This window comes from Orcinus orca, chromosome 13, assembly GCF_937001465.1.
Source record: "Orcinus orca chromosome 13, mOrcOrc1.1, whole genome shotgun sequence".
Lineage (NCBI taxonomy): Eukaryota > Metazoa > Chordata > Mammalia > Artiodactyla > Delphinidae > Orcinus > Orcinus orca.
In genome coordinates, this window is record NC_064571.1 from 51,847,720 (window position 1) to 51,873,052 (window position 25,333).

Sequence of the window (25,333 nt, forward strand, 5' to 3'; positions counted from 1 at the left end):
ACTTACCATGTAGAAGCCAGAAATATAAAAATAAATCTGAACGGGACTTTGCTTTCTAGGACCTCACAGTCTATAGTGAAGGTAGAGAACACGCTCAAATCACTACTGTTAGGAGGAAAGTGGTTACTACCAAGAGAAAAATTACCGGGGTTGTTGGGAGGACAGAGATTACCCATAGCCTGAAGGAGTTGCTGGGAGAGAGTGGGAAAGGATTTGGGGGCTGAAAATGAAAGAGTGGAGGAGGAGCATCTTTCACCCCTTCTGAAGCGGCCAGGGCTGGTATCGAGTATCATCAGTCCGTCCCTCTCACAGATGTAATAAGAGAGATTCGGGAAAGGAACACAACTCGCTCAACTTCACACTCATAGTTAGAGCAGAGCCAGGACGAGAATTCAGAACTCCCCACCTCTTCCCGTATCCAAAGCATTCACCACTTCCACACGCTACCTCCTGTAACTAGGACCATTTGGAGATGCAGAGGCCAGGCTGGGGAACGCAGCAGAGAGGAGGTGATGGGGTCCCTCAGGCCACTGTCCTGGGTCGAGGCAGAGCGGAGACTCAGCAGCGGGGGCGCCGTCGGGGATGGGGGGGGCAGGGGCGGGCCGGCGCGGGAGGAGCCGGAGGGCAGGCCAGTGGGCGGGGAGAGGGGCGCGGGCTGCGCTCCCGGGCTGTCCCGGGCACTGGCCCAGCCGCAGGAGCCCGCGCTCAGGCTCCCGGCCATGGGGCGGTGGCCCCCCGCGCTGCGGCCGCTGCTGCTGCTCCTGCTGCTGCCGCCGCCGCCGCCGCTGCCCCGGGCGCTGCGCGGGGAGCCCTGCCCCGAGCCCTGCAGCTGCCCGCCCGACGGCGCCCTGCGCTGCCCCGGCCCGCGGGCCGGCCTCAGCCGACTGTGAGTACGCGGCGCCCCCGCCCCGGCACCCTCGCTCGCTCCGGCCGCCTTGCCTCCCTGCTCTTTGGTCCCCTGGATGCTAGGAGAAAGACGCTGCACCACCTCTCAGGGTGATAAGCCCAAGTTTGGCGTCTTTGCCACGCCCCGCCACACCTGGGGTTGGGGTCCCGAGCACCCTCCAGCCCCAGATGGCCCCAGGCCCTCTCTTTCACCCTGGTTGGGGCCACGGCCAGGGGCGTGGAACTGCCCAGAGGCCACACGGGATGGCTTCGCTCCCTGCAGCTGCTGGAAGCGGACGGGGTGTCATGCTCCTCAGTCAGCAGCTATCTCTGCCCGGAGAAGTCTTGCGTGTTCTTTGAGCCTTGGGCCAGCCAGGATGGCGAAGGTTACTGTGTGCTCTGTTTACCCTATGTTCCTCTAGGAATGGGCGCTCGGGCCCAGTGTCCAGGCGTGACCTGGTCACTCAATGGGGACTGCTGGCTGGCGCATCCCCCAACCAGTGCTCCCCTACACTTTAGTGAGCATACAAGTCATTGCTCCACCCCAGCCCCAGATGTACTTGCATTTCAGCCTGGTTGTCTGATCAGATGTACTTGCATTTCAATCTGGTTGCCGACTCGATGTGAGGCCTTGAGTTCCAGCTCTGGCACACCACCACCCCTTAGGGAGCTGTATACACTGGCAGGCAGGTGGAGGAAGCTGGCGGCTGTAGTGATGGGGTATAGAGGAGAGGGCGGTCTTCGATACTAGCGTATCTGAGTGTCACCAGACACTTTTTCGGGAAAAGATACCACATATTATGTGGTTCTCTTTCTATGAAATGTCCAGATAGACAGAAAGGAGATGAGTAGCCATCAGGTTGGAGTGAAGGCCCAGTGACTGTTAATGGCTGTTGCTTTTTGTGGTGATGAAAATGATCTAAAATTAGATGGTGGTTATGGTTGCACAACTCCATGAACATACTAAAAACTATCGCAATGTACAATTAAAATGGGTGAATTTTAGAGTATATAAATTACATCTTGATAACGTTGTTAAAAGAGAAAAGGAAAGAAAAAAAAAAGAAGAAGACTATAAAAGTGTCCAAAAGGCACCAGGCTGGTAGAGGTGTTGGTTATGTTCTAACCGTTAGACGTGATGGAATTCCATGCTGGGGGAGGAAAGAGATCCCCCCGCCCCATGTCCTTGGGCTCCCAGCAGTCTGTCAGGAGCTTGCTTGATGGAGGGAATTCCTCCACCCTCCTGAAGGGCTGAGATTCTCCTCTGGGACAGTTAGTGGCCTTTGGGGAATATTTGTGGTTGAGAGATACAGTTTAAAGGTTGAGGGGCTTATATTAATTGGTTTGCGTTAATTATCCTGTCAGCTCAATTCCCTGAGGGGGAGGACCATGCTAATAGAATTTGTTTCAATCAATAAATCCATAGAAGATGCCTTCCAAGTCCCAGCCCTTGTCCTTCCCTGACAAGCCTCCCATCTTGCTCTTAAGGATGATCGTCCACTAACACTGGGCCTTTCTCACTCACCTGGTACTTATCATACAGGTTATAAGAACCTGAGATCCAAAGAGTTGGAAAAATCAACCCAAGGTCCCACAGCTATTGAGTCGCAAAGACAGGACTTCACCTGCTATCTTTTTATATTTGCTAGTTTTTGTAAGAAAATTACCCCTTCCTTAAAAAAAAGAAAAAAAAAATTCTCAGCTTCTCCAAATTGGCACTGAGTTAGAAAACGTCCTGGTTTCTACCAGGAGACAGGCATGGGTGAGGCAGGCATGGGTGAGGCAAGTCCCAGCCCCTTTCAGATTCAGCTTTTCACTGAGGTCTCTCAACAATTCCTGCTGCCACACCCACACTGGCCTCAGGAGAGTAGTACCTCTTCCCTGGAGTGGGCTGAAGTGAAAAGACTAAAACAGAAACAAATTCTCTCACTGCCCCACGGCACAGTTTAAAGAAGCCTCGAACACCTCAGAAAGATTTTACAGGGTTAACTAGGTTTGGGGATGGAAGTGGGAAACAGGTACAAAATAAGTACTGCTGGCATGCTGAGGCTGGTTAGTCCCACTCCCCAAAAGAAGCCAGCTGTCCAGGCTCTGAACATTCCTGTGGGATTCTAGAGAATCCCTGACTCCCTCCCTTCACATGCATTATCTTGGCATGCACACCAGCAGCATCTCCTCCTAGACATTTAAACCCCTTAGGTCAGCACGCGCTCTGACCCACACAAAGTCAGGCTTCCCAAGGATCAGATAATTGAAAGATGACCTCATCCTTCAAGGGAGAACCCTATGGAGGTGGAGCCTATAAAAGCCGAAAGGGGATAAGTTTTCCAGCATGATAAGGTGACTTCAACATCCGTATGACAAGAGGATGCATAGAACGAATAGGAGGGTAGTTTCTTTAAGGCCATGTTCTTCATACCAGCAGCATAAGTACCACCTGGAAAATGTTAGAAATGCATACTCTCAGGCCCCAGTTTCTGCACCAGAAACTCTGAAGGTGTAGTCCAGCAATCTGTATTTTAACAAGCTCCCCAGGTGATTCTGATGCATGTTAAAGTTTGAGAATCAAGGTATTCCTCCATGGAGGATATAATCTTCTGGAAAGCAGGGAGCATGTTTTAAACTTCTTTGTGCCAGACACTTCTCTTCTCCATCCCCTCCAACACCCCTGACACACACACACACCCAGTACCTATTTATTGCAAAAGGCAGCTGTGATCAGATTAAAACTTCAAAGTCTGAGATATGGAAAAATAAACAAGATTAAGAAAAAATTTTTTGTTTTGTTTGTTTTGTTTTGTCTTCAAAAAAAGGAGTAGAGGAAGGAATCCATGGAGAAGGACAGATTGAAGACACAAGGGATGATGGTATAAGATGCCCATGGGAGTGGGAGGAAGACATCAGTGTCAGATCAGAGGGGAAGGGTTCATCTTAAAAGAGAGGGATACTTCTGAGCTCTGGCAGAAGAAGACAGATGGATGAAGGTATAACTTAACATTGAGGCAAAGGAAAGAAAAAGTGAATGGGTTCTGCTTAAATCCTCTTTTCTTGACGATGAATGAATGAAGTGGTAAACAGTAATTACAAGATAGAAAATGCCATGAATAACAAGTTATTAGGAGTTCATAAAAAGAAGAGAGCTGAAATTATGAGATAAGGGATAAGAGGGATGTGGTCTTGCACTGTTATCCACAGGGTCTGATTCTGCAGAGAGAAGGGTAGATTTCTCAATTCTGGGGCTTGGAGGAGGCGAGCACCACAGAGCACCTTAAAATTCATCACTGGCCCCTCAGTAGATGCTAGTTCATGTTTTAATCATTTCAGGCCTTGGTAGTCCTGCCTTATAAGACTTCCATCTAAAGTCCACTATTTGGTTAAAAAAAAAAAAGGAAAATGGATAATAATTGCTTATCATTGATAAGGCCACTGCTTGCAAATTTTGAAAATGGCATTGTTCAATTGTTCAGATCTTTCCAGCCCAATAATATTTTTTTAAAACCTTAGGTATTTAAAATCTAAAATGTGATACAAAAAAGAAAAAAAAAAGCCTCCCATGTATTCACTCATTTTAATTGGAGAAAAAAAAAAGTAAAAGAAAATAATTAATTTAAAAAATGTCCTTTTCCTTTTGTTATTAGTTCCAGACGAGTCAAAGGAGGGAGAGGGAAAAAAAAATCTCACCTTGCCCATGGTTATATAAAGATCTTTGTCTCTATGACAACAGAAAGGTTGATCTGCTTGGTATGGAAACAGCTTCTGAAAAATCTGTTAGTAAGAAAATGCTAATAATAATAATAGCAATTTATTTTTTGCATGCTGTGCCTACTAAACAGAGATTAAACTTTTAGACTTTATTATAAGACACAATCCAGAGACTTTGGAAGGATAAAATGTGCTGTATCCATCAGTCCAGTGTCACAGCAAGATGTTAATTTTCTGACATCTTTCCTGAATGTCTTTCTCCTTCTCCTACCTTGAGAATAAATCAGGATCCAGAATGGTGTTCTATGCTGTAGAAGGATGTACCAATGGAGGGCATGGTCCCTGTCCTTGAGGAGCCCACAATCTAGGTGGAAACACACCCACACCCAAGAGACGTGTAGGTAGGAAGAGAGAGGCAACGAGGCTGTAAGGAATTCAGGAAATAGATCGGTCACTGTGGACTGAAATCTCCAAGCGAAGGTGTCATGGACCAGGGTTATGAGGCTAAACCTTGAAGGAGAGAAGGGAAGGAGAGTCCAGGTGGAAGAAAAACACAGGTGAGAGTAGGCTAGACATTTCCCTACTGAGAAGCAAAGAATACGGTTGAATGGATCCTTCCCTTTTTATACCTCTCCCTCGTTCTTTGGAGAAATTTTTTGGTAAGGGAAGATATAAAGTCATCAGAAATATTTGATTAAATTACCCAGAGAGTTGTTCAAAAAGAAAAAAAAAATTCCTAATATGTAGGAACTCATAAACTAATCTTAACTAATAAACTAATCTCAACTAATAAACTTTCAAAGTCATTCTTGGACAGTTGATTACAAAGGCATTAAGTAAAAATCATGATTTGGAGTCACTTCCAACAAGCTTTCCCCAATGTCCCCTCTCTCCCACACACACATACTTGCTTTGATACCTTGTACTTACATCTACTTTTGCATACACCCCACATAACGTAACTATTTATTCCATGTGTACCTCCTCTGCAACAGCAGGGTTTCTCAGCCTCAACACAATTGTCATTTGGGGCCAGATAATCATTTGCTGTTGGGGGCTGTTTCATATACTGTACGGTGTTTAGCAGCATCCTGGCCTCCACCCACTATATGCCAGTAGCACTGCCCTCCCAAATGATGGCAACCGAACATGTCTTTAGACATTTGCCAAACGCCCCTACCGTGAGTGTGTGTTGGGGCAAGGGGTGGGGGAGTCCCCACCTCACCCCACCATGGTTTTGAATCATTGTGCCAAAGTGAGAAGCACCTGAAGAGGTCTTAGTCAACTCAGGATTCCCAAAATTTCACAGGTAGTATGATTAAAGTGTCTATTGAACTACATGATGATCAAACTGAGTAGAGAGCTGAATAGGAACAATTAACCAATGCAAAAAGGAAGGATGTATGTTAGTTAGCATGTACCACACCTAAATGTCACTTAAAAATCTCCATCCTAGAAAATGGGGAGGTGATGAGGTGCTATGAGTAGCAGAGGGAGTCAACATCCAGGTCCCAGATTTGCAGACCTCCCAATCTCTCCTTTGAAAGGGCCATCCAGAGAAGCAAGACTAGAAGCTTACCTACATTAGTACAGCCCAACAATTCCATAGATTGTTCTACTGTTTGTTGTTAATTTGTTTTAACTTACTTATTAGAGAAAAATCAATCCTCAGCCCAGGGTCCATTAAAACAAAACAAAACAACCACCAAGGCAGCCTGAATTGAGATCTATTGGTTCCCGTCCAGGACACCAAGTAAGAGTCCACAGGATAGAGGGAAGCCTACCAAACTCTTACAAGTAGGACAGCTTGGCCCTACCTACAGCTTCCCTGAAGCTGAATCAGACAAAACAAAAACAAAAACAAAACCTTGGAATTCTGAAAGCTCATGTCCCACCTTCCTACCCTACTCCCACAAAAACAAACCAAAAATAACCAACAACAGCAAAAAAAAAACAAAAAAAAAAAACTTGAACCTCAGTTCTGACTCAGCTCTCCCAGCTATTACCTTCAAGACAATTCTTAAACCTGGCTGTGCCTATAAACAGACTCCCTGGGGGAAGCTTTGCAAGGGCCAGATTTTATTAGTTTAAAAATCATCCTTTTGGGGAAAGTGAATGGTGACCCCGAGCAGGACACTAAAAAGCAAGCAACAGAGTTCCCAAAATCTCAATGAACGTGTAGAGCCAAAAATCTTCACACACGGATCCCTTTGTCATTGGACCCAGCTCTCCCTCTGGAGAGCAATAATTCCTTGGATTTTTTTCTACATTATTGTTTTTTTTTAATTTCAAAAACAGTATGTCAGGGACTTCCCTGGTGGTGCAGTGGTTAAGAGTCCACCTGCCAGTGCAGGGGACACGGGTTCGAGCCCTAGTCCGCGAAGATCCCACATGCTGCGGAGCAGCTAAGCCCATGCACCACAACTACTGAGCCTGTGCTCTAGAGGCCATGAGCCACAACTTCTGGGCCCATGCGCCACAACTGCTGAAGCCCACACGTCTACAGCCTGTGCTCCGCAATGAGAGGCCACCACAATGAGAAGCACGTGCACCGCAATGATGAGTAGCCCCTGCTCGCCGCAACTAGAGAAAGTCCACGCACAGCAATGAAGACCCAATACAGCAAAAAACAAAGGCAGTATGTCAGATTAATTCAGGGCTCCGGTTCTGTTCCTTTACCCACCTCTATCTTCTTCCCAAGCTCCTCAATTTGGCTTCTTTTCATGTCTTGAAATGAGGCACAAAAGCTTTCTTTCCAAAATACAATCTCCCAGGTTGGCTGCACCAGACGGTGTCTTGGCCTTGTGTAATTTTGATCTTACACATGGGATTTTAAAGCCAGTTGAGTCATGGTGGTGGAGAGAGGCCCTGCTGCTCACTTCCAGACCCAAGAGGGCTGGCTCCACGGGAGCATATGTGTTCTGTTCTGGCAGCTCCCCTTGGTGTGTGAAAAATCACATTTAATGCAGATTTTAGCAAATTTTGCACCAGCTTTTTTTTTTAAGAAGCCAATTAAAATAATCCCACCCACCAGTCAGGTGGGCTTCCTAACTCCGTGGGCAGCTTCTAGCAGCTTCTCCACATGGTCCTCATTTACTCTCAGCTTCTGCCTCCCAGGGAGATGCCACCCCGTCCCAGCCAGCAAACCACTCACAGCTGCTCTCTGTGTGGCCCTGAACCACACAGCTCTTTAATGCCACCTGGGCCAAATTCAGAAAAGTCCAATTTACAAGTAAAACTCAACTTTCAGAATGAAGGCTTTATCCTTTGCTGCTGTTAAATTTGTCCTTGATGCTGATAAAATGAGGTGACTCCTAGGTTCATAATTCTACCTCACGAGCATCAGCGGACAGCATTTCTGAGGCCACAGGGGTGGAGATGCCCCGGTACGACAGGGCAGGGTCCAACACAGTCCCCAGATTATCTGACTTGCTCAACAGGACAAAGACCTGCAGACGCGAGTTCTAGCACCAGGTCCCTCTTTCCCTAATGTGCACTGTGGGCTCAGGACAGTGTTAAACCTCTGTGCTGTCTGTAAAAGGGGCGTGATGATTCTTGCCCCTGAGTGGGGCTGACTGTGGTGAAGATAAACAAGACAGCAGGGCCCAAAATACTCGGAAATAAAGGTTTCCCATAACTACAAAGTATTACGGTAACAATCTGATGATGCAGAGAAGTCCTGAAGAACCCGCAGCCCATATATGAGGTTGAACAGTAAATATCTATCATTTGAGGGGGAAGCCTGATGGAATAGTCTTGTTCCTGTGGGGTGTTAATTAGAGAAAATGACCCACTAGGTCTTCTCAACCTGGAAGGTGAATAAGTTAGAATCCCAAAATAGCAGAGCTCATTACTGCCTGGAGTCTGATATGCTAGTTTTTTCAGCCCAGGCTGAGCTGCCCCTCAAACATGCCACTTAACACCTGATGATACCCTGTTTTCTATCATTCAATTGGGTCAGTCCTATCTGTCCAGCTAGAGCGTACAAGCCTATTCTGGGTCCTTTCCCCATTCCGCATCCCTAAACCTCCGTCTGGACACATAGAAAACCTTCAGGTCAGACATGCTGACCGCTCAGGAGCTACATACTGAAATGTACAGGACAACGTGCAGGATCCGTAGACACCGCCCTGCCCTCCAAGAGCTTACAGTCTTCCAGCCATAGGAGAAAGAGGACTAGTTCTCAGATGACGGCAGCGAAATGCAGAAGGTGAGAAAAGCCAGATGATGGTTATAAACAAAGGCTGGTGAGAGTTTAGAGAAGGGAGCTATCCCTTCTAGCCAGAGTAACAAAGATACCTTGGTGGAGGTATTATTTGAGCTGTAGTTCTTTAAGCCTCACTCTCTACAGGGGCAACTGGGCTAACACGCTTATCCCATAAGCTCCCTCCTGGCCTTTGACACCAGCTTAGAGAGGCCACCAGGGAAGCACTATTCCAAGCCTTCTGCTCTCTCACTGACCACCAGGCACGTGCCCTGTCTGTGTTACGGATCATCAATGGAAGAGTGGATGACTTCCCCCTGGAAACCTTGGGTGGGTCTCTGATTAAGGCTTTTCTCATTTGCAAGCACCAGAAATCATCTCTGACAAATTTAATCATAAGAGATTAACTTAACAGAAGAATAAAGAGGTAGAAGGATGTGAGCAAGATCCAGAGAGAATATGGCGTTTTAGCGGCAAGAGGTCAGGGCACTTTTCTGTAGATTCCACCTTTACAATGAATCAGCTCCAAAGATTCCTCCCACCTATTACAAGCTTAAATTCCTGAGAGAGAGAATCTGATGGCTCCACACCCTACTCCTGAGACAGAAGCACAGTCAATGAGATGCTTCCACCCTATTGCAACCAGCAGTGAGATGCTTCCAGAGAAGGGGCATTTTTGAACCAGGCACCCACACAAATCAGTGTCTACCAGAGCTGAGGAGTTAGTGAAAAGTGAAGGTGCACATGCCAGTAATTTCAGGCAATTCAGACTCATTCCATCAAGTTAATTAAAAGTATGTAGGGCTTCCCTGGTGGCGCAGTGGTTGAGAGTCCGCCTGCCGATGCAGGGGACACGGGTTCGTGCCCCGGTCCGGGAAGATCCCACATGCCGCGGAGCGGCTGGGCCCGTGAGCCATGGCCACTGAGCCTGCGCGTCCGGAGCCTGTGCTCTGCAACGGGAGAGGCCACAACAGTGAGAGGCCCGCGTACCACAAAAAAAAAAAAAAAGAAAAGAAAAAAGTATGTAGTGTATCAGTTGCAACCAGCTTTTGCAGGCTCACCAAAAAAAATGTGTCTGCAAACAGAAGCTTGTAATGAAAGAGTTTCCTGGAGCATATCTGCAATGTCACTGCCCTGACAAAATAATATTCTCTGCTTCTAAAAAATATTTTTGAGAAATCATTACACAAAATGCAGACCTTCCCTGGGGAGAATTCAACATGTAGTTTTATTTACCAGAGTTATTCTTGTCATGTTATATTATTGCTAGAAGAATTCTAGTTTGGGGGTAAAGATTGGGTTACTTTGCTTTGTGTCTTTAGAAAACTTTAAATGGGTTTTGAGTAAGTGCTAAGATGTGTTTACCATTCTCCTCTGAGGCTTTATATTTTTAATTTAGTTGTTGCACAAATGACTTGGAAAATCCATCATCCAGGGAATCGTATTGAAAAGTCTTGGTTTACATTATATCAATAATTCGTAAACTCCCCAAGCTTCTTGGGTGCTCTGGAAAGGCTGTCTTGGAGAAGTCATGCAAATTGAACTTTCCAATGGGAGAGTTCCAACTGACTGAACTTTTTTTTTTTTTTTTTTTTGCGGTACGCGGGCCTCTCACTGTTGTGGCCTCTCCCGTTGCGGAGCACAGGCTCCGGATGCGCAGGCTCAGCGGCCATGGCTCACGGGCCCAGCCGCTCCGCGGCATGTGGGATCTTCCCGGACCGGGGCACAAACCCGTGTCCCCTGCATCGGCAGGTGGACTCTCAACCACTGCGCCATCAGGGAAGCCCTGACTGAACTTTTTTGAATCAATGAGCAAATGAGAATTCTGCAGAGTGGCTCCCTAGAGTTGAAATATTTAATGGAAGGTTGTTCTTTATCACTTCCTTATCATTGCTTTAAAAGGCTATCAGACAAGGTCTATCAGAGATACTTGAGCCCAACAGAAAGGTACCAAGGGGGAATGTCTACCCTCTCTCTCAGTTGTCCTGTGTATAATCAGCAGACAATAAAGAGCTTGAGACAAGCCACAGGCATTTTGTAGACGTAAGGGTGTGACAAAGAGTCCAAAGTGCTGAATCCACCCCATCCCCAGCAAGGAAGGAGAGGTGTCATCAGGCATAGCTGGGGCAGCTTGACTCCTTCATAGTAAGCAGCTGTGAATTTAAAGTACTTACTGAGCTCTAACCTTGTACTAGATGCTGTATGAATATCACATAAACATTTTCTTATTTAATCTAAAAAATTTCTGCAGTAGTTAGTATCATCATCACTTCATACATGTGAAATGAACCCAGGCAACCTGACTCCAGAGTCTCTACTCTTCACTATCCCACTATGCTGCTTCCAGAGAGAAAGCACATACAGTTGGTGATGAAGACACATTCCATAAAGTATATAGCGCCTGAGACAGACCTTCAACCAAGGGCAGAATAGAATCTGACCGGCAGAGAAGGGTAGATGTGCCAGATGGTAGAAACAGTGTGAATGAAGGCAGGAAAACGTGACGTAAATTCAGGAGACACAGTAGTCTGATGTGTCTAGGGAGGCACTGTCCAGTAGAAATATAATGTTAGTCACAAGTGTAATTTTAATTTTTAATAGCCACATTTTAAAAGGTTTTAAAAGGTGAAATTAAGTTTAATATTTTATGTAATCCAACTGTACAAAATATTATCATTTTGTCGGAAGGCAGAAATATTGAAGAACGTCCTCCAAACTTGAGACCGAAAAACAGAGCAGGCAACTCCATGAAGTGCAATTATAAGGCTTATTGAGGGTAACTTACATACAGGTGGGGTCAGGCTGACACGACATTCCACATTCGAAGTTGTACTCCATACCACAGGGTATGGAAAAGGGGATAGGGGGCTTTAAAGGGGCCAGAGCTAAAAATAAAACCTGACTGCTAGAGAGAAGCACACCCACACTGGATGGAAACCAGGGGTTTTTCCTTCCTCTGGAGGTCTCATGACCATTAACCATCTGCATCAGCAAAAGGCATTCTTCCAGTTTTCATTTCAGATGAAGACAAGGGTAAAAGTTGATAGGGAACTCATCTGGTTTGGGTGCATTCCTCACGAGTAGGCTAAAGCTCAGTCTTGCAGAAAGGGGAGGGAGTAGGACTGTGGGCCTAAGAGAGAGCTGAAAAAATAGTCAGTGTGGTTTAGGCACACCCATCTCAACATGTAATCAATATAATAATTGTTAATGAGATCATTTACATTATGTTTTCTTGCTAAGTCTTTGACATCTGGAATGTATTTTAAACTTACAGTGCGTTTCAATTTGGACTGGACATACTTCAAGTGCCCAATGGTCATATGTGGCTAGTGGCTGCCTTTTTTGGACAGTGCAAGTTTAGTGTATTGGTTATAGGAGGGGAAGAGTGGGTGACAGGACTGTCAAATAAAGTTCAAGCCTTTATTTCAGGGGCCTTGAATGCAAAGCTGAGACATTTGTAGATAAGTAGACTGGCCAAGGGGTGGCACAGAAAAATCTGAGTGTAAGAGTGACATGGTGGGAGTTATCAGGGAGACTAATCTAGACTGGGCAGAGGAAACCCGGGATGGGGTACAGGGAAACCAGTTTGGGGACTATAGAGCAGTCGAGGTGAAGAAAAGAATGACCAAGGAGAGTGGCAGTGGAAAAGGAATAAAGGGGCTGGAAGCAAGAGACAGTCAGAAGGCAGAATCTACCAGAGACTGGGAGTTCAATGGTAGAACAGAGGAAACATTCATACAAGGCACCTGATAAATTCTCAAAAAATAGGGCAGGAAAAAGAAAAAAAAAGCTGGGTAGTCATTAGTGCTGAGGAGGACAGGAGAGGAAGAAAAACACTCTGGTAGGCTCTGAAGCTTCATGGAAGAACAGGAATTTGAGCTGCACCTTTGAAGTTAAAGACGGTGAGCACATGCCCTCAAGAAGCTGGTGGCTCTATCAGAAGGTGAGGTTTTCGCAGAAGAACCAGAGGATTGCATAGTGCGGTGTATCAGTAAACCCCCAAAGGAACAGTACTGATGTGATGTGACTAATGTAGGACACAGCACTGGACCAGGAATCAAGTGACCTATGTTCAAATCCAGATCTGCTCCTGAATTGCCATGTGGTTTCAGGGAAGTCATTTTACTTTTCCTCACTTAAGATTCTTCATCGAAAGTGACGGGTTGGACCAAACCAATTGCAAGCAGCCCTTTTAGTCTGATTCCCTGAGTCTAATACAGTAAATACTTAAAGGAGTGTTCTAAAATTTTCTGATGTAAAACTTAACGTCTTGGAGGTCCATCTATACTGACGTCATATTTCAGTTAACGTTGACGTCTGAGCTCCCTCTAGGTAAATGCTGAAGACAAGAGGCCAATAAATGAAGACATACCCAGTAATGAAGTTACCAAACAGATCAATGCATTTGAAAGCGCAAAGATTTAAAATCGTTTGTAAAGGAGAAAGCCATTTTTATTTCACTCCAAGACGAAAGCAAGTTTAACTACTGAGTGACTTTGATAAGAACACAGGAATTCTTAAGCCTCTATTCAATGTAGAACAAGGTCTCATGTAATAAATATAAAAACATTAACATTCTTTTGAATTTAAATAAGGTAATGTTTCCCTCCCCCCATTTCTATGAGTTCATTAGGCAAAAAATCTTTGACCATCCCTGGTTTCTGTCTTTTTGTCTCCCCCTGATTTTGTAGTGTTTTAAAATTCAGGGTGTGTAGCTCTAGCAATAAACTAATCATCTGTGAAAGATGGATGGATGTTTGTAGCTTTCTTAAATCGATAATATAGATGGCTTTTCCAAACAATTAGAGGGAAGTGAAAAAAATAATTCATTTCTGTCATTCTGGGCAGAAGAGGTAAAGGCTCCTGCAAGGCGAGCAAAGACCCCACCCAGGCTTTGAGGACTCCAGATGAGTGCTGGGATTTCTTCCCTGGCTGTTGTCTTCCTCTGCCCCTGCTCAGCCTGGGGGCTTCAGAAGGTGGTCCTGCCCTGGAATTCCAAGCTCTTAAAAACCAAAGTGAGGTAGGGGAACCTACAGTTGTAATTGGCTTTAGGCAACACCTGTGTTTAAAAGTGTTAATTGAGCCATATTTTCCATTTACCTAAGGAGTTTGCTATTTAAGGAACCTTTCATCAATCCTCCTGTAGAGCAAAGAACTCTTTGGTAATGCAAATATCTCCCAGTAGATAGGTTTTTATAAGCAAGGAATCTTGGGTTCCCTTGAAGGGGAACAAAGAAACTCCTGACCCTGAAACTCCCCAGCTAACATTATTTTGAGGGTTCATTAACAAGCCAGTGAACAGGACAAACTGGCTTTGTCCAAGGTCATCTGTGTTATTAAACTTAGAAGAAAAAAAATAAGAGAGGCCCAAGCCCCACCCTTGAGTACTCAAGGGGTGTTAGGAACAGTTAAGGAGGACCTGATAATGCAGCATCTTCTTCTTCAAGGAGATTAGGTTTATCTGAATGCTATTTGTTTATCTGTTGCTAGGCTCTGACAGAAGGTGAGCTGGTGCCTTGACAACTGGGCCTGGCTAGGAAGGGGACTGAGTCAGGGCCCAGGAGAAAGAGTTGATGGAAAAGAGCTCTGAAAGTGGGATGGCCCTCCGGAGCAGTCTCACCATGAGGCAGAACGAAAGGGCTGGGCCTTTATTCTATGCATTGACCGGTCACTGGATGCAGGCTGCAGAGGAGAGCGGACCTGATATTAGGTGAGGTGGCAATCTTAGGCTGAACGTAATTCCAGGAGAGCAACTCCGCTGAGAGCTTCAGTTGCCCACTCTCCCAACAGCTGGGGGAATGAGTACCTCAGTCCTAAATGGTGATTTTGACAGCCCACCAGCAGCCACTGGAGGAACTAACCCAGCTGCACTGGGTAGCCCCAGCACAGGGTCCCCATCTGTTCCAGGGGGCCCAGTTTGAAAGTCAAAACCAAGTCGTGAGAGAGATTACATTGATCCTAACCAGATAGCAACTAGGAACTGTTCTGGGTCAGCAGTGTCTTCTAAGAGGGAAAAATACAGGGACCAGGATCTGGTGATTGACAAGAAGAGAAGGCAAAGGCTCCACTCCTGGATGGACTCTGGGGAGACCGAGCAGGCTACAGGATGAGCAACCAAGGCCAAAACAAGTACCAATATGGGGCGGGGGCCGTGTGATTCAAGGTACTGCAGGCACACTCCTGCCCTCCAAATAGTGTCGGGTCTAGTGTAGACAATGCAGAAAGACACAGGACTTCACCAGGGTCATGACCGATCACAAGATCCCAGAACTAGGGTGAGTCCTCACTTCCAGTCCTAAGGAGAGAGACTGCTGCTACATCAACTTTAACACATAACTGGAAGGTTTGGGGGACTTGTATGTGGGATTCATGAGTCGATGGAGTTTCCAGAACTGATGAAACTAAGGCAGCCTTTGTCATCCAGTCTAAGTATTTGCTTCAACATCTCTGGTAAAGGCTCTTGACCAAGGTAGAATTTGGCCATAATTCAGGTATCGCCTGTGTTATATCATCAATTAATTTAAAAATCAAAGTTTAAAACTATAAAAAGGACTATGAACTGTAATAAATATAAGTAACTGCATGATTCCACACCACACACTTCCACAGCCATCTCACTGACTATTCAAGAGGCAGAGAGAACGCTCCACTCTGCAAGTTCAACTTCACATTTGCCCAGTAACCTTGGTTCTCTACCACCCATGTGAGATGCATAGTTTGGGAGTGTCAATCTCTTACGTTTCTTTGCTCCATGCATAGCTTTCATTCCCTTTGTTGACACTGGACAACAGAGCTGCTGGACTGTCCTTGCTTTGGGCCCCTTTTTCCTCAGTTCTCCTTGGCTTCTGCTCTGTATCAAATGATATTAACTAGACCTTTCCATAAGAGTTCCTGAAGTTCACAAAATTCTTAGATTTCATGTAGACCTAACTTTCAAAAAAAAAAAAAAGAAAGAAAGAAGGAAAGAGGAAGGGAAGAGAAGGAGGGGGGAACTCAGTACATCAAAATGAAAATTTTATCTTCTCCATTGGTCTCTCAGGTACAGAGGGTTAAGCTGACCATACTTTTGCCTTCAAATAACATAATCAGTGGGTCATTCAAAGTCCCCTCATTTTAGTTATTCATTTTATTCCCTCCTCCCACTTTCTCTCAACTCACCATAGGCAACCATGCTGATGTATGTTTATATGTTTTCCAATGGCTCGTGTTTGGTGTGTCTGTATTTTAATTCTGCAAGTAGTGTCGTGTATACATATCGTTAATGTCTTAGTTGTTTCTCTTAACACCATGATTCTAAGACCCACGCATGCTGCGCTGTGCACCTTTACACTCTTGCTCCTAACTGGCGACCCATTCGCAGGTGTACACTTGAGCCCCCCTCCCTCACAGCAGTGGACACTCAGGTTGCCTTCAATACCCCTTGATGCCACAAGGCTGTGAAGAAAATCCTTGTGCAAGTTTCCTTGAGTATCAGTGTGCAGATTTCTCTGGGACATATACAGGAGTAGAACTGCAGGGTTATTGAGACAATTGTTCACATTGCTAAGAGCTTCTGGCTTCATGGAAAGAATCACAGAAGCATCCGTCAGAGGAGGGATCGCCTTCAAAGGGAGTACATTCAAATGGTTATTAACAAGTCATGGGCCACGTGAACATTTAAATACAGGAGACAGCCGCTTGAATGCTTAGTAACTGCGCCCACTGCGATGAATCAGAAAGGAATACACAATCCCTCTAAAATAAAAATATAAGTCAGTGGGGAAAACAGTTTGGGATTCACAGAAGCACGTTCTCCACATCACTTCATGAGAATACTTCTGTTGTGAAAAGCTTGGTGCACCTGTCTCACCCCACCTCTCTCCCCATTCCCTGACCCCCAGGCCTCTTTCTTGTCCCAGCCACACCCATAAAGCTACCTCCTGTTTGCTCAGTGCCTCTTTTATGGTAGGAACTCTATTTTCACTCTCATCACTGCTGCCTTTCCTGCTCTGAAGCGTCAACATCAACTCTACAAAATTTCATCTTGCACCAGGGCTGTTCTGTAGTCACCAGGGACAGCCAGTGTATGATCTACAGCTTCTCTCCCTTCTGTCCAACCTTTGCTCCTTATCCCTCATCCCTACATCGATCAAAAACTCAGGCACCCTCCCTGAGCCACACTGTTCTCCGGGGAGCCACACTGTGTTCCGTTTTTGGAGGAGGAGGGTGCCTGCTGAGAGGCTCCAGCTTCTGGGCTCCATTTACATGAATAAACAGCTCTGAAAGGTTCAGTTGAAGCTTTTATGTAAACACTCTCCAAAATATGTTCTGTACTGCATTATCCCCAGCAATAAAGATTCTGGAATCAGAATTTGGCTGTCAGTTTTATTGATGTTGCATGGGGTACAGTAGAATACAGCTTTCTCTTCTGGAAATTTATTGACTTGGCAGTGCAGACAGCAATAAAACTGTGTTTTGAATCAGTAAGCCAAGCAGACATGATTGCAGAAGAAATATAGAAAGGAAACATGCCATCATAGGAAGATTTCTCCCCCTACAGTCCCTGTTCTTCTCGGATGCCCTGTTAAATAAGTTTGGGTACTGAAGGATGTACTTGGTGGGACTGTCTTCAGGAATAAAATCAGAGGAGCAAGTTTGGATTACTTGTTCTAGGTTGTAGCATCTCTAAGAGACAGCTGAGTGAAAGCATTTTTCTGCAATGAAATTTGTTTGCATTAGCCCTAGAGAGGAACTGCTGGTAAGCTGCTTTGCAGGAGGAATAGCAAGGGTGTGACATGCCTCTTCTCAAGAGAAACAAGGTTCCAATTCATGGCCCTTCACCTTGCTCACTGAGAGAGTGAGTGACCTGGTATACATCCAAAGGAAACGAAAGCACTATCTCTAAGAGACATCTCCATCCCATGTTCATTGCAGCATTACTCATAATAGCCAAGAATAAGGAAACAGCCTAAAGTCACTTGACAGATGAATGGATGGATAAAATTTGGTATATATATATATATATATATATACACACACACACACGACAGAATATTTTTCAGACATAAAAAGAAGAAAATTTGCCATTTGCAACAACCTGGAGGGAAGTGGAGGGCATTATGCTAAGTGAAATAGGCCAGAGAAAGGCAGACACTATATGGTATCATTTCTCTGCGGAACCTCGAAAAAAAGCCAATTTCACGGAAATAGAGAATAGAATGGTGGTTGCCAGTGGCTGGGGTAAGGGAAAATGGGGAGATACAGGTCAAAGGGTACAAACCTTCACTTATAAGAAGAATAGGTTCTGAGGATCTAATGTGCAGCATGGTGGCTATAGTCAAGAATATGGCATTGTATATTTGAAAGTTGCTGAGTAGATCTTAAGCATCCTTACCACACACACAAAAAGTTAACTACTTGAGGTGACAGATGTGTCAATTATCTTGATATTGATAATCATCCCACAATGTAGGTATACATCTAATCATCATGTTGTACACTTTAAATATATACAATTATATTTGTCAATTATCCCTCAATAAAGTTGGGGAAAAAATTTACAAAGAGAGAGAGTGGGTTAGGAATCATACACTTCAGGCCAGTATTGCACAGTAAAGAACATTTGGAGACTCTCTGCTTGGTCATGTTACCTTGTCCAGGTTACTTAATCTCTTGTGATCAAGTTTCTTCTGCTATCGAAGGGAAATACCCACCTCACACCATTGTTGAGTGGATAAAATAAGGTTACAGGTGGGTGTGCATAGTTCCCACAGCACGTTACAAGCATGTTACAAGTCCCTTCTGGGACTGTAAGACAGCTCACTGATTTGAATATGCTCCTCATGGTGGAGGTGCTCTCCCCCAGCAGCTAAGCCAGTCTCTGCTGCATAGACACACGAAAAACAAGGCAGCATCTCCCACTTCTATTCTCCATATTCCTGATATTCACGTCCCTCCTGAAATGTCCTGGTCCACTCCCCTCTTCTCTTCCAGTCCTTGAGCCAAATCCTTGAATCACTGTACATGCTTGATAAATACTGGTTGAACATGCATCTATGCCTTGCAGTTGCTTTCTCCTGAGTTATCTTAACCCCAGTTTCCTTTATCATCCTATTCTGGTTTTGCTCTTGCTGAGTAGTCACTCTTTGCTCAACTTTTATGTAACGCGTAACTTTTATCTCAGTTCAAGAACACTCAGATTGTTCTTCTGGATATAAGTAAGTGCCTGAAGGAATCTCTATAGATACTCCCCGCAAATGGCATGAGAGGCCCGCTTGATTTAACCACAGGAGCAAAGTGCTCTGGTTGGGATAATACTAAAATAGGCTGCCTGGGGAAGGTGGTAAAGATCAAAATAGGAACATGTTCTTAGTGAATCTTCCCTTCTCTTGCCTGCCTGGTTTTCAATTGTAATTTCACCATCTATTTCTCCACTCTACCCAAGATAGCTTCTTTTCCATCCTCCCAACAAGCCCGGAAGTCCACTCTAAAACTGTGTGTTAACTATTTACTTGGTGCCAAGCCCTACCGTTTATACAGGTTATCTTGTTTAACCATCATAACAACCCTGTGAAATAGAAATTATTATTTCAATTTTATAGATGAAGAAATTGAAACAGAGGACTTAAATAATATGCTCAGGGTCCTATAGCCAGGTAGTAGGAGAGTGGGGATTTGAACCTGGTTGGGTCTGATCCCAAAGTTCACTATCTTCGAAACAAAATTATACACTCTTTGATAAAGACCAAGAATGAGTCATGGCGCCTCTCTTTATTGATATAAGTTAGAACTTTCAACCTGAATCTAGCTATTTGGAACTCTGTAGTCACACACACACATTTGATTCATGAATTTAAAAGGCACCCAATCTTAAATCTTAAGCTCTTGGCTCTCCTTTTTTCTTTTCTAGATCACTCACCTATCTCCCTATCAAAGTAATCCCATCTCAAGCTTTCAGAGGACTTAATGAGGTCATAAAAATGTAAGTAAGATACTGCATATCAAAAGACATTTATAATTGGAATAAATTTTTCCCTCAGAGAACACATAGTTGAAAGGGGATAATTTTTCTAGGAGAGGAATTGTGTTTAGGAAACCCTAGTATTTTTATCTTTAAAGTACAAATAATACCCAGGGACCTTTGAAGAAAAGGTATGATTTTCAAGAGTTATTAAAATCCAGATAACTAACCTTGCTTCAGTGAACCGAATGTCTTTTGATAAGTGATGATAAATTACTCAAGTAGAAAAGAAGATAGATTTCAGTCATAAAAACTCTCCCTCTGCTAGAGCAGCTATTCCCTCCTGTCACATTTTTAGATCACACCTACATAGAAGAAAATGTGTTGAAAGTTCATTGTGCATCAGAAGATTATCTTTGTATCTAAAATATAAGTGTATCACAAAAACACAGTATCTATAGCCATACTGATAAAAGGCATTTATCAAAATTGTAAAGCAGCCTGATAATGCAATGTGATCTCATATTTGTGTTACATGTTAACTTCAATCCTACATCCCTGTGTCAGCTTCTAGGACACAAGATCCCATATGTGGAAAGAGAACTTTCAAAGGAGTCCAGTATTCCAGCATCCTCCTTAATGTTAGTCTGAGTCAAAGGACCTCAGAGGCCATTTAGTTCCCAGAGAGCATCTTAACAATCCTCTGGGCTTTGGAAGCAGATTTGCATCTCTAAAGGAGATGCTGCATCATCAGTCCTAGTTCCTTGGGGAACCTCTGCTTGCTCTTTAGGGTATAAGCAAGCAATGAGGATATTAAAAATAATTCATTAAGAATTAGTGCATATTATAGGAAATACACTGCAGGTTACGTAAATGTCAGTTTGCTTGAGGCTAATCCTTACTCTTCTGCTCTCAAGTTTAAATGTTGAGTTTTGATAGCTTTTAATGTATTAAGACCTCCTAGTGAGGAAAGCAGCCACAGTTAAATAAGTGAACCATTAGGGAGGAATAACGAATCAGCCTAGGAACTATCCATCACTGTGTCCTTCATAAAAGACCTTAACTGCCTTAGGCTCAGCCTTCCTGTGGGCTAGAGCGCTCATCAAGCCTGAAGCCTTCAGGGAATGTAAACATTAGATTTTGCGACTTCTTTCTCAGCTGGCAGCAAATGGTAGCTTCTGCTGGGATTTTAGGGTAACATTGACATTACCTACATGCTTGGCGGTGGTAAATATATGGCAAAGTTGGTTCCTTTACTTTTGTGTCTTTTTTTTTTTTAATCAGTTCATTCACTTATCTATTCATTCATTTATACCCTATGCGCCAGGCTACATGAAGCCACCAGGGATTTAGAAGTGAATAGGACGATACACCTTCTCCTCAGTTTGCTAATGAAGTGAAGGAAATGGTCAAATAAACAGACAGTTACAACACAAGAAGGACACTTCGTGTAGGAGTTGACCACTTTGCAATTGTATCAGAACAGGATTTGGGGAAAGGGGTAAAGCGTTAAGAAACAATGAATCCTAACCCAAATTAAAACCTCACTAGAGTGATGGAGTTGAGAACCCAGACATTCTGATCCTGGCCCTGAATCTTCCCATGAGCATTATTTGCCTCTCCTCTCAGAGCTGTAATTCCAAAAACTGTAAAACAAGGGAATCTGACTGGATTTTCCCAAAGGACGTGCCACTTCTAACAGTCTGTGACTCTGAGTCATAGATAAATAAGGAAAAGAACCTGTCGCATCAACAGGGAATACTGAAACTTGCATTTCAACTGCATCTGGGTTGCAGGTGCCCATTGGTGTTCCTAAAGGAGGGGGGCGGGGGGGATGGGCGTGTTAGCACTTTATGATGTGAGGACAACTTAAGGCTTCCCTGTTCTTTTTTAAAAGGACACACTGGAGCCCCCAGTTGTTGGGTTGTACACACAGCTTATTATTATGCAGACACAGTCATTTCTTTCATGTTTCTTCTTCTTCTTTTTTTTTTTTTCCTCTCTCCCCTAGTGAAATCTCTCAGAGTGATTCCCTGGAAAAGATAGAAGCTAATGCCTTTGACAGCCTCCTCAATTTGTCTGAAATGTAAGCATCAGCTAACAGATAGTTTATTGCTGTACACTATTACCCTCGCTTGCTGGAGCCCACTCAGTATTTGTATTCAAGCATCCACTGCTAGGAATCCAACAGGAAAAGACCACAGCAATTACTAGGTCTGGGCAGGCACTAATTTCTCTCACTGCAGTGGCCTGAAGGTTGCCATGGTGACAACTGCTTCTCCCTGGGAGCTGTATAAACTCTGAAACATCACAACACAAAGTTGGAAATGAAAATTGACATTGTGGAGTCCTGTCAAGGAGCTCTTACCTTATGGAAGGGAGTGTATGGAGTTCTTGGGGTGGTGGGAAAATTTGGAAAGGAGCTTAGAGATCCTGAATTAGTTCACTGGGGACTGTTTGGGCATATTTGTTGGTTTCGTAAATGGTTCTTGGAAACCTACCATGTAAAAGTGTTTGGCATGTGTATGCTGGATTTGTTGTTATTATTGTCATGTCTTTGAACTGAGTCTTAAAAATAATCCTTTCCAAATTATCATTTTCCTCCAATTTACAGAAAAGAGGGGATGGGAGGAGACTGGCTCTATTCAGTTTTCAGATGATACACCTGTGGCCCAGAGAGGTTAACTGACTTGTCACACAGCAAGTTAGTGCCAGAGCTGGGGCTAGAACGCAGGTCATGTGACTCCTAAACCAGACTTCTTACTGCTGTCTTATCTGGCCCAAACCTGACCTTCTACAAACCACATCTGCAGAAGAGTTTCAAAAGTTACGGAAGCGAGAAACATGTTAGCAACAAACATATTTTGAGCACTTGTGCTTGGCCTTTATTTCCTCTAGGTTGTGTCATTTAATTCTCACAGCTGCCCTGCAAAGTGGGGTAATTATCTCTTTTGTTCATGGGAAGGAATGGGGGCTCAGAACGGTCAGTAACTTGACCGATGTGGCACCTGAGACAATGGCAGGGCTGGAATTCAACCCCAGCCTATCTTCAAAGCTTGTGTATTCTCCACTATACCACAAGGCCTCCCTATGAATGGTCCAAATAGCAATTATCTAAAGAGAATAATTAATTAATAAGTATGTGGGTACACATGTCCAACCAAAGGCCAAATGCTACTGGAATACAGAGGAGGGAAAATATAAATCTCCCCCAGGAAATGATGGTGCAACCAGAGAGGTAAGACTAACTCACCAAACAGTTATGGGGAAATCCGAAATAATGGGTGTTTTAGTGCAAAAGGTATAGTCTGGACTTCGCTGTGAAGTAGAATTTCAAGAGGCGAGTGGGGAGCGGGGCAAGGTCATTTCCATTACAGGTGACAGTCCTATCCCAGACCTGGAAATCTGAAATTCTTCAGTTTTAACAGACTTCCCAAGCAATGTTGAAGCAGAGCAGCTTGAGATAAATAAAGCTGTTCGTGATGCAGAGCAACATTTATTAATAGATAAAGTATCAATTTATCAATACAGAAAGAAAAATAAAGTGCTCTAAGGGAAAGTTTATGGACTTTTCCCAAAGAAGGCCCTGAGACTAGAATGTTAGCTCCCCGCAAGCCCTCTTTGTCTTGTTCACAGCTGTATGTCCAGCACCTAGAACAATGCCTGGCACATGTAGGTGCTCAATAAATGTTTGTTGACTGAATGAATGTATGGATGAGTGGTCAGACCCCAAAAGAGTCTTAAGAAATAAAAGTTCTTTCCATCCTACCCACATAATGTCTTATGTGGCCCATGATTGCTTGACTCAGTTGTTGTAAAAATAATTACAACAAAACGTCACTCACCTCTTAAGAATCAAAGGGACAGAAAGGACGGAAATAGGCACCGAGAGTGGGTAACTTTAGAAGGTAGGATGCACGCTAGACTCAGAGTCAGAAAAACCGAGTTCACCTCCAAGTGCTGCTACTTCTCAGCTCTGTGGCTAGAGACAAATCATTCAACTTCCTGATTTCATCAACTGGAATAGTCATTGTTAACACTGGTGGAGGCCTTACTGCGATCGCGACACACACATTTACCGCTCAGAAACCACACTACGAGGAAACCAAGCTTTAAGTGACGTATCCAAGGTCATACAATTAGTAAAACCAGCATGTAAAACCAAGCTGACTCCAGAGTCCGTCCACCTAACCAATACACTAGATTTTCTCTACAGAACAAGAGTAATTATCATTTCCTTAGGTGGTTGCTGCATGGGTTAAAAAAGCCAAATGCATGTACTACCTTTTACTGAATCCAAAGTAGACAGAACCCAGTAAATGTGGCTGCTTCCCAAAGTCACTGGGGAACTAGGGAGACGAGCAATAACGCCACTGTGGTATTATGGCTGTACTTTCGTATTTTGCAAAGCCCTGCCTTGTACATTATCTCTACCTATTATGTTACTCACTACCTGCCAACCTGTGAGGTAGGAAGAGTACTATTATTATTCTAATTTTACAGAAGGGAGCATTAGCTCCGGGATGTTAGGAGGCTTGGCATCATCACACAACCAATTATCTATAGAATGGACAAAAAATCCCCCCAATCCAAGCCCCCGGCCTCTGCCCTGGGCTTTTACAAAGACTGAGTGCCCGTCTGGATAACTGGTCAGTGTGACTGCCAGCACACTACAAAGAAAACCAGTTTGCCTACAAGGACAAGTAGCCAATTTGTTCATTTCTCCTGAGAATGGAACCTCCCATCACCCCCAGTGTGCTGGCTCCGTGGTGAGGCACGACCTAGCTGGCCAGGAGCCCTGGATGTTGGTGCTTCCTCAGGGGGTGCAAGGGAGAATGGAACAGACTGCCAGCTATGATGCTTACACCTATCTCAGCAAGAGGTTGAAAGCAGAACTTCCTGGCAATAGCCAACCCGCTCTCACCATTCCGTTTCTATCCCCAGGGTCCCTGGAGCTCCCCTCAAGCACAGGAAAGTCACTTGATTTTGTTGATGCCACTTTCAGCCAGCATCCTCTGGTGACCATGACCTTGTGCATTGCGAACGAAACACATCAATTAAACTGCTGCCTGTTTCTCCATTTCTCTTTACAGACTGATCCAGAACACTAAAAATCTGGTGTACATTGAGCCCGGAGCATTTACAAATCTCCCCCGCTTAAAATACCTGTGAGGAATTTTCCTTTTTTAAGCAATTGGGGAGGGGGACGTGGGCATCTGATGAAAACCTAAACAATTAAAAGGTTGGAGAGAATTTTTAAACCACATATTTAGCATTATCTGCATGTCTGTCCTCAGCCCTCTGATTAAAATTTAATCAGCATTTCTTATCAGCTACCGTGCTGGGTGCTTTCAAATACACGTAAGTGGTTCCCAACATTTTCTCCGTCCCAAACATCCAAGAAGAATATCACCCCTTTGCAATGATTTTCAAAGTGATGGTGGGCATGGAACAGGGAGGTCAGGACACTTTCAAAAGGGTAAATCGGCATCTCTAAGGTGAGGTGTTGAGGTAGAGAGAGCATAGGTGAAAGTGGAAGAGGCAATTCTGATTTGATCCCCATCCCTGGTTGAAAATTACTGATCTCCTTTCTCTCATGTGTT

The 25,333-nt window shown here is 44.3% G+C and overlaps 1 protein-coding gene across 1 annotated transcript in view; it reads left to right on the top strand.

Annotated features, from left to right (window-relative positions):
• The first annotated feature begins 719 nt into the window (after positions 1-719).
• Positions 720-25,333, top strand: part of LHCGR (luteinizing hormone/choriogonadotropin receptor) — a 63,509-nt gene continuing 38,895 nt past the window's right edge. The window contains exons 1-4 of the mRNA XM_004264962.4: positions 720-886; positions 19,680-19,751; positions 21,742-21,816; positions 24,824-24,898. Coding sequence (XP_004265010.2) covers positions 720-886; positions 19,680-19,751; positions 21,742-21,816; positions 24,824-24,898 — 389 coding nt within the window. The remainder of the gene's footprint in view (positions 887-19,679; positions 19,752-21,741; positions 21,817-24,823; positions 24,899-25,333) is intronic.